This window comes from Hesperophylax consimilis, chromosome 13 (assembly GCF_061612785.1).
Source record: "Hesperophylax consimilis isolate HC1 chromosome 13, BYU_Hcon_1.0, whole genome shotgun sequence".
NCBI lineage: Eukaryota > Metazoa > Arthropoda > Insecta > Trichoptera > Limnephilidae > Hesperophylax > Hesperophylax consimilis.
The window spans coordinates 28,015,183-28,024,768 of record NC_142848.1 but is presented as its reverse complement, the minus strand read 5'-3'; the positions used below and the strand labels follow the sequence as shown (position 1 = coordinate 28,024,768).

The following is a 9,586-nucleotide window of genomic DNA, read 5'->3' as shown; positions in this document are numbered from 1 at the left end:
AATAATATTACATGGTGCCTGATGGATAGCAGTGTTTCACTTAGTCAACAATCTTACGCATGTAGTGCCATCAAAATATGAATCCATGCCTAACGGGATTTAAGAAATTCCCACCGCGCTATGCCGCCACCTTTGTGTGTTATTATACCTCCATAATTGTAGTTTTTTCAGACCCATCAATCTATGTATTTATGTATTTTGTGAACCGTCTTAGTTATAATGGCCAAAAATGATATGAACATAAGCCTGAACTAAAATATCACTGGTTAATTGCTTATTATAGCCATACATATTTAACTCAATATTACCGTGATCATTATAAACAAGTTGTATAAATCGATGATCATATATCGTCCCCTTTTTTGCTAATAAGTAGCTGTAAGAAAGATGAAAAAGGAAATTAATACATATGAACCAATAAGCACAATTTCAAATATGTATTTTTCGAATCACCTCTAATTGTGTGACATAAATAGAATTTTTGTTTTTTTGTCAAATTATAAAAGAAAAATAAATCAATCCACTGCATTATTTGATTTCAAAATGGCCGACATTAGGCTATACATAAAGCATTTTCTGTGCATTACCATTCAATTAAAATTAATAATCCATAAAAAGTTTATAACTAAATTACATAAGTAGCTATAAAATATAATAATGAAGCACATTCAGTCTTGTGGAACAACTATGCATGTCTAATTTAACACATTAAAACATAGAAAGAAACATTAAATTTGTAATTAATATGTATGTACAGATTACCTAAACAGGGTCAACATTGATTACAAAAAGCCTCCTACATATAAAATTAATTAACAACACAAGAACTTTGTAAAAATAAAAAAGAGCAATATGTAATATTATTGTAAAATGAATCCATAAAACACATTTTCATAGAAAATAAATAGCACAGAAGTGAAAGAAATAAATAATATTATGTAACGATACAACATTACATAATATTAATATTTTGAACTATTGCAGATATATTTACAAGGTGTCCAGAATTTTGCGGTACAAACGGGAAGCTGAGGAATCTACATCATATATAGCAGCAGTCCGCAACCCTGGAGTCATATTATAATCATAATCGCCAAAAAAGTCAACAACATTCTGTACTAATTTTTGCTCAAAAAAATTTATAAAATATAATTTTTCCTGTTCCCTCTCCCTATTATTTTTGAAAAATTGTGAATGAAATAATGAAAATCAGCTGTTACCTGGAACAACCTTTGTTAACCCTGTAAATTTTAAACCTTCCTTGATTTTGAGGTCGCAGTTTGAAAAAGGCTGCTGATGTAGAGAACCCGTAAAAACATTTTTTTTCAATCTGAGCATTTTGATATATATATATTTTCCTCTTTCCCGCAACTAATGGGATCCGGGTGTAATCTTCGAAGCATTTTAAAAGACAGCGGGAAAAGTTTTTTTTTTTTTTCATTAACTCCACATGGAAGGCCCCAAGGAAAATAATTTCCCATACGGTCAATGTCATCTTTAGGGATGCTATGTGGAGGGTCTTCCGAGTGTGGGAGGGAGGAAACAAAGAGGCCAACAAATCGTTCCACAGTCGAGCTATTGAACATGTTGTTCCTGACTAGTTCCTCGGAGCATCTTCCATTAAAATACCGGCAAAACAAGGACAGCATTACCACCTGATGTGAAACAAACAAACAGCCCATTTCTGAGGTAAGAATTTCGGGGCTCCAGACCAGAGGTGGCTGCTGAATTCATCAGTGGGGTGCACAAAAGTAACCCGTAACAATTTACGTCTTCCAAATTTGACCAGAAAAATTCCAACTTCGATTTACTCAAAAATACCTATACCACAAAATTGACTCCAGATGTAATGTAGATTCAACAGTTTTCCACTTGCACTGTCAGTTTCCGAACACCCTGTATAGTATAATATTCAAGAATTTGTTAAAATCTGGTAAACCACCGAATTCCGCCATTGAACAGATTATTCCGAGAAGTGTAACCTATACAGATTTGAAAGAAAGCCGAAGTTGCTAATTTATGCAGGTCAATCAATTTGATATGTTTGGTGAATTTCACCAGAAGTAAGTAAAAATTGGGCTTACTTTGGGTAAACTGACGCCCGCAATACAATTCTATGAGTTTACCTCTTCAGTGGTTCTAGCATTGTCTGCCCAGGATCACCGTTCATTGGATAAAAAAATAACATAAATATTTGAACAACTTAATAAATAATAGGTACACATAAAAAACATTGGTAATTCACGACACAATATTAAATCTATACATATTTTGGTAAGACGAACCAAAATAAAACATAGAGTGGTAATAAACATTAAAACTTAAATTAAAATGAAATCTGATTGAATAAACTAAAGCTAATAGTAGTAACGGACTGAGTGACTCGGTCGTTAGTCCTCAGCAGAACTGAGTGCCGAGCTCCTTGCACTTGATGATCAACTCTGTGAAGGTGGCCCGCTCCGTGGGGGTGAACTTCCAGCACGGCAGGAACATGTTCACGTACACTTCCACTGGACAGAATACCGGACACGCCAGCCTAGAACAAACATCCATTGGAAATATTAGTACACTTGATTCTGTTGGAGGGTGGATTCGTTCCGTGAAAAAAAAAACCTATTTAAAATACAGTAGATAATTTGTAGGAAAATGGGAGGTTAGTTCTATAGACAAGAAAATCACTCTACGATGTCGAAAATTAAAATACAGGGTTTTCCAATAAGAGGTGTTATTTTGATATTCAATCGTAAAAGATCAATGGATTCGTTGCTTGTGTGGCACGTAGCGCCGTCTTGTTGAAAGTAAACGTTGTCCAGATCAATACCATCCAATTCCGGCCATAAAAAATCATCAATCATCTCTCGATAGCGCAATCCATTCACCGTAACTGTTGCTCCAGCCTCATTTTCGAAAAAGTAAGGTCCAATGACTCCGCCGGACCATAAACCGCACAATAACTCTTGGGTTTTCCGAGCCCCAGATGCGACAATTTTGCTTGTTAACGAAGCCACCGAGGTGGAAATGGGCCTCATCACTCAAGATGATTTGCATTTGATTCACTCAAGTGAATTTTAATATATTCAATGCGTTGTTGAAGCGTGTATCGTTCCATTTTTATTAATGGCGTAGTTTCTACTTGTCAAATGTCAAAAAATGACAGCTTCAAAAGTAACATCTACCGAAATAGCGGGCTATTCAAAATAACACCTCTTATTGGAAAACCCTGTACATTATTAATTGAAATTTTCACAGCCAAAAGCATTATCGTGATTAAGAACTATTAATACGGGGCTAATAAGCTTCATGGTTGTTGGTATCCGGTATTAGAAGGCTACACCAAAACTAAACGTAGAAAACCACACTGAGACGGTTAACACTTGCCATACGGCATCACTTTCACATACATGAACACACACTTCATCACAATTTACACATCGGCCCTGATGATTGACACTGTAACGCTGTCCGAAACATTGGCAAAAGAAGGGGGAATTGCAACATGGCGTAATATCCAAAAATTTGAAGTTAATGGCAGAAGAAGTCGGGGACACCCAGGGAGGACATGGCACGATTAAGTGAATGAAATATTTGAGTAGGGCGATGTCAAGAGTTAGAATAACAGAAGAGTATGTATTTAAATATAGTTTGTACAAAAATAGACCCACCAAACTAGGCGCACGCCCGTATTATGGTTAGGTCAGGTTTCACATTAACAAGAATCAAGCAAGGATGTTGTAGGCCAAGACAGAGTTGTGGGGTGGTCCATCCTATCTGTGATGGACCACCGTGTGATAGTTAATTAATTAGTTAGTTACTTACTTGGAAAATCGGTCGTCCTGTGAAGCTATTTCGGGGCCCCAAGCTGGCGGCTCCACTCCAAAGGAGAACATCTCAAATAAGGTAACTCCGTAGGACCACACGTCACTCTTGGTTGAAAATTTACCATCTGATACACTCTCTGGTGCATACCTGTTCAAAATAAAGCAAAATCACCAATTAACATTATTACTAAACAATTTAATAAGAAGTGTTGTACAGTGAAACGCACTTAGGGGGTATTTCACTATCTCTGATTATGTTCTGACTAAGCACTAATCCGCGGATTAGTCATTTTTTCGTTTTCACTATATCTGAATAACGCTAACGCTCGGGTTAAAGTTCGATTTGACTAATCAGTGCTCGAACTTCACGTTAGGCGCTATTCCTCGAATCAAAGATGGCGTCAAAACATTCCGAGTTTGACAGCGGAGAAGTGAGTCGAATTTTGTTGAATGAATTTGAATGCTTGTATGATCCATCCTGAATTATTTGATTGTGTTCAAAATAAGAAACAATGTATTAATTCGACACGAATCTATCTAAAATGACCTGATAATCAACATAACATAACCAAAGCGGTGTGCGGACTGTGACGCATGACAGCCGTGGCAGTAGATGGAGTAACTGCAAACATTTTGCGATGTTGCCAGACTATTTCGAGTGTTATCTATCCGGAAGCTCGAAACAATGGTGAAACGGTCGCCGTTGAATAACGAAGTTATTCTGATCTTTAAAGCCAGCCAACGGATAGCTAGTCAGATATTTAGCCCGACATAGTGAAATACCCCCTTACAAGGTTCTCACATAAGAACCTTCAAGCTCAACCTCCGGGCGGCGGGAAGCATCTAAAGTAATTTCAACGCACTTGCCTCTCACCCGGGTGCCAACTTTAGTTATTTCTGGGTTTGAGTCTTTTCTGACGTGTACATGCAAGTTACAGGGCCAAATTCTACTTGTAAAAAATCTCCAATCATATCTCTAGTCTAAATCATCTGTCTAAATTAATACTGAAATATTATTTGTTTATCTTTAGCAAGGATTGAACGCTAAGGAGACAGTATTTGAATACCCTTAAGTTGATTTGAATCTCGGGCGTTGGTACGAACCATTACAAATCATGCGCAGTTGCAGTGGAACAAACAAAGACACCTCAATAGAACTGTGAGCCGATTGTTATATTTGTGCATTTATTACATTGAAAATTATGATCGAAATAATAGGCACACTTCTACAAGATCAACTTTTTTAGGAATTTTCATTGACAGTAACGAAATACATTCAAAACATTTAAAACTTATATAGCTATACACAGTGCACGCTGCAGTGCACCTCAAGGTAGTAATAATTTCACTGGACTGCAAATGTAGCCAGCCGCACTATAGGGGTTAATTCAGTAAAATAAAATAAAAACACATTTTATATTTTCGCCGTTATATTATGGTGTATGTAGTTCTTTTATGATTTGGTCACGTGTAACTCTCTAAAACTTTTATTCGTAATTTACTACAAGTAAACGGTGAAACCCATCTCGCCAATGCTACGTTAGTGCAAATACAAAGCTTAGAATGCATTTTTTCACAGAATTTGAACAATTCCTCGAATTTCAATGTTGATTCTGAGAAAGTTCTGTGAAGGTTCTATTTAAGTTCTGTTATTATTTAAGTTTTGTGAAACAACTGGCCATATAGTAATAGGGACCCTATTGCGTGCTAAACGTGTTCCACATTATCAGGCTAGTAGCAGTTAGTGGGGACCGGATTCCGTAGTTCCGGTCGTTCGGCTTTAGGAGGTTGGGAGCCTGAAGGTTAAATTGGACTGATAGGGGGGTTAAAAGTTGGAACCAATTTTTTCGGTTTGTGTGTCATCAAAATATAACATGCGGACAGTCTGAACTCTCGACAAATCAGTTCCAATTTTGAAAATGGCAATTAAAATAATTTTCTGTTAATAATATTATATTATAGGTAGGTACTTAATCGCTCGTCTGAATTCTCCAAACAAACACTTTCAATTTTAAAAATGAAACTAAATCTAAAGCAAAAGTTTTAGAGTTCATTTAACTGGAGTCACAGACGGAGTCACAACTGATTAGTATCTTTAATCAAATGTTCTTTCAACGGACCTGCACTAATTCTGCATTGATAACATGAGTGAGAGTAAGTATGTTTGCAAAATATGTAAATAGATTTACTGAGATGAGACTATTCTATACTACCTACATTATTTAGGAAGCAATGAACAATATTTTACAGTAAAACCCACTTTGGTCCCTTGAAAAACGTTATAAGAGTTTCAATGTATTTGCAAATACTATGTAAAATGAAGTCACCATTTGAGCGGAAGCTCTCGGTTAGTTTTCAGGATGTAGTAGTCTCCGTGCATGAACTGAGCCAGTCCGAAGTCAGATATCTTTACGTGGTCCTCGCTGACCACCAGGATGTTCCTGGCCGCCAAGTCTCGGTGCACGATGTTCAGCTTGCCCAGATATTCCATGCCCTGAAAGTAAGTCGATTCAATTAAACTTAATTTGTCATCATTTCCTTCATCACTCCTGGCCACAGACACAAACACCTAAAAACTGACAGTGTACTAGCAGCAATAGCGGAAAACATCTCAGACGCTGTTATTCAAGAACAAAGGCATTCGCGACTCATGACTTCTCACATTCTCTTCGGGGAAGTCTATGAAAACGCGATTGTGACGCGGTATGAAGCGATATAAATTGATGAAGAGGGCAGAGGCAACTCCTGCCCTGAAATTTTCAGTTAGTGAGAGACGAGCATTCAATTCAAAATGTCAAAACAAACTGATCGCGTTGCAGAAGTCCCGTGTCGCATCGCACCACTTCATGTGTCATTTAGTGGCGGTGATCATTTGATATTTTCACACCTCGACGTTCGCATCAACTTTGTCCATGTAAGACTTCCGCTGTAGTTCAAATTTCACCCAATAGGTTTGGGAGTGTTTTGTGCTTCATTCAATCTTCAAGGGCGTTTCATTTCACGAATGGTTTATGTATGGTGGATAAAAAAAAGACCACTCGAAATATATTAATTAAATTTCTACAAAAAAAAATTTCGGCGGTTTCGACACAGTGAAGAAATATTTTTCAAGTTACAGTGTGTAGAATTTTTTTATTATTCCATACATTTATCATAATTATTAATTTAGTTAAAAAAATATTTTTAGGCAGACACTACTTGCTTCATCTGCATTTAAACAACAAATCATAAATATAAAAGTGGGCACACACACACACACCCATTGATACACACTTTACTGTTGCCTGCAACAGGAAAAAGCTAGTATTATATATTATTATAAAACTCGTTTCCTATTCAGGTTGAGGACACACGTACACGGAGACACTTGTAAGCGACTCGAGTTTTGTGTGCGTAGCATACAAATCGCTATCCACCATACTATTTTGCTAGTGTTCGTACACGACGCAGCGCTTTGACTACAGGCGTGACTTCAGTCGCAGTGACTGTGACTGACAGTGCTGGTAGCATGCTTCGCTGGTTGCATGTGTGTCTGAGCATGATTTGAATGTTAAATTTGTTCTGGAGGTAGGTAAAATAACCATGTTCATAAAACTACAATTTACCAGAATATGTAAGAAAGGATTTAGCGGAGAAGTTGGAAACAAATTCGATGTCACATCATTCGCATTAGTTCCTTGGTGACAATGAATACCCTACAATTAATATTTATTTTGTTGTATATTCAATTCTTCTTTTAGATCATTTTTTTAAGCTTACAATAAAGATAAAAAAGAACAATATTGTCTTGGTCGCGAGTCACTTGATCTGGAATTAACACGGCTGCATGGGAAAAAATGATTAAGTTCAGCATAATTCAGGTAGCGCTGTATACGGAAACCAGCTTTCAAGAGTAGCATATCAGTAGGCGACAATCACGTAGCTTGTAAGTATCTCTGTACGAAGGGCCATAGACACGGCACCTCTAAGCATCCCTGTCCTGCACATCTTCTCTCTGGAATTGGCGTCAGCGATTAAAGAAAGTTTTACTATTAGCATTCTGATCAAATGTCCAAGTCACCTTATGGCGACTTTCCTTTGACCGCTTTTGGCCGGGTCCAGCATCGGTGAGGGAATTGCGAACATTGCTTATAACTAGAGATGGCAAAATTTCGTTTTAACTAAAAACGCGAAAAAATATTTATGTTTCGAAAATAGGGCATTTATAAGTTTTCTTTGCGTTTCAAGGCATTTGAAAGTATTTCCAGTGATTTCTATTTCGCGAATTAACGCGAAAAACGTGATTTTGGCCGTATTTCAGCTAAATTATTCTATTTAGCGAAATAGGTGCGAATTTCCCGAAAATACCGGGTATTAAAATAATATGTGAGAATTTCAAAAAATCGATATTTACATTACGATTTTTTATAATTTTGTTACTATTTTATGTGTAAATATTTAATATTTTTGTACTGTAGGCTAAAATAGCTTTTTGACATTACACAAATTGTGCGAAATAAATGACGCCTATTGATGTTAATCGCAATCTGCATTTGTTGTGTTTGTGTTCGACCCGTACTTAGAGTTTCCTTCCTTATTAATTTAATATTAAAATTAATTATTTATAATCTTTCACATGGAAATACTTGCAAATGAAGGTTAAACATATATTTTACCAAAAATACTTAAAATATGCGCTAAAAACATTCAGGAAATACATTTTTTTCTATTTTGCTACAAAACGCTAAATTATGCCTCAAAATGCTATAAAACGCTAAATTTCCAATTATTAATGCTAAAAAATCTGAAAATTAATGCTAAATTTTGCCATCTCTACTTATGTCCTTAACGATTAGGAGGTGAGCTAGGAGGTTGTTAATCCTCTCCCACGTTGCGTTAAGGTAGCAAGGGATCATGTCTTCAAATGTGATGGAGATTCTTACCACTGCGACGTCGCAGGCATACTTGAGCAGCTGGTGGACGGTGCAGTCCCTGTGGAAGTGAAGATAGGTTTGGAGGGAGCCGTTCGGCACAAATTCCATGATCAGCTGCACCTCAGGGTATTCCAATACACCGATTATTTCTACTATGTTTTTGTGTTTGAGGGACTGAAAAAACACCATTTTAAATCAGTTACATGGTTTTTAAAGTTTATTTTATTAACTTGATAACATTTTACGCACTCCAAAATGTTGGCTAAATAAGGAGTAATGATACTTTTGGCAGTGAAAATCAAAAGTCAAACATGTTTCAACGTTGACAGATTTCCAAATATTAGGAGCACTATTGCCCCACTGATTCCAGAAAGGGGTTTTGCACTTATCATGATAAGTGACTGCAATGATTACTTTGCAGTCGGTGCACCATAGATAATGATGATGAAAAATACTAAGAAAGAAAAACAGGCCGAGAATTGATGTTTAACGGGGACCGCTCAAATGTCAAAAATTGAAAATGGCGCCAATCGGCAATTTGATCGTCAATCAAATGTGACAGAGGTTGATACGCCCCCATGGTTTGAATCTGGGTTCGGTGGAAGCAATTGCCATCTAAATTGCCCACCACTTCATACTAGGTATAACAAGTTTAAAAAAATCATAAATTAATAAGCATACTTTCATGATTTCAATTTCTCTCTCAAAGTCATCAGTGGCAGTCTGAGCTGTTTGCTTCAACTTCTTGATGGCCACCTGCCGCGACTCGGAATTGTCACACTCCATGGTTCCCCTGAACACCTCGCCATAATAGCCCTGGATACAAACAAACAAATCAACTCATACAAACAATAT

General features: G+C 36.7%; 1 protein-coding gene across 1 annotated transcript in view; it reads right to left on the bottom strand.

The window, feature by feature from the left end:
- Positions 1 to 2,307: 2,307 nt before the first annotated feature.
- hop (tyrosine-protein kinase hopscotch) overlaps positions 2,308 to 9,586 on the bottom strand; it is a 69,528-nt gene continuing 62,249 nt past the window's right edge. Inside the window, exons 19-23 of the mRNA XM_089638934.1 lie at positions 9,413 to 9,547; positions 8,741 to 8,905; positions 6,146 to 6,312; positions 3,817 to 3,966; positions 2,308 to 2,536 (exon numbers count right to left, since the gene is read on the bottom strand). Of these exons, the coding sequence (XP_089495060.1) occupies positions 2,398 to 2,536; positions 3,817 to 3,966; positions 6,146 to 6,312; positions 8,741 to 8,905; positions 9,413 to 9,547 (756 nt within the window). The 3' untranslated portion in view covers positions 2,308 to 2,397. The remainder of the gene's footprint in view (positions 2,537 to 3,816; positions 3,967 to 6,145; positions 6,313 to 8,740; positions 8,906 to 9,412; positions 9,548 to 9,586) is intronic.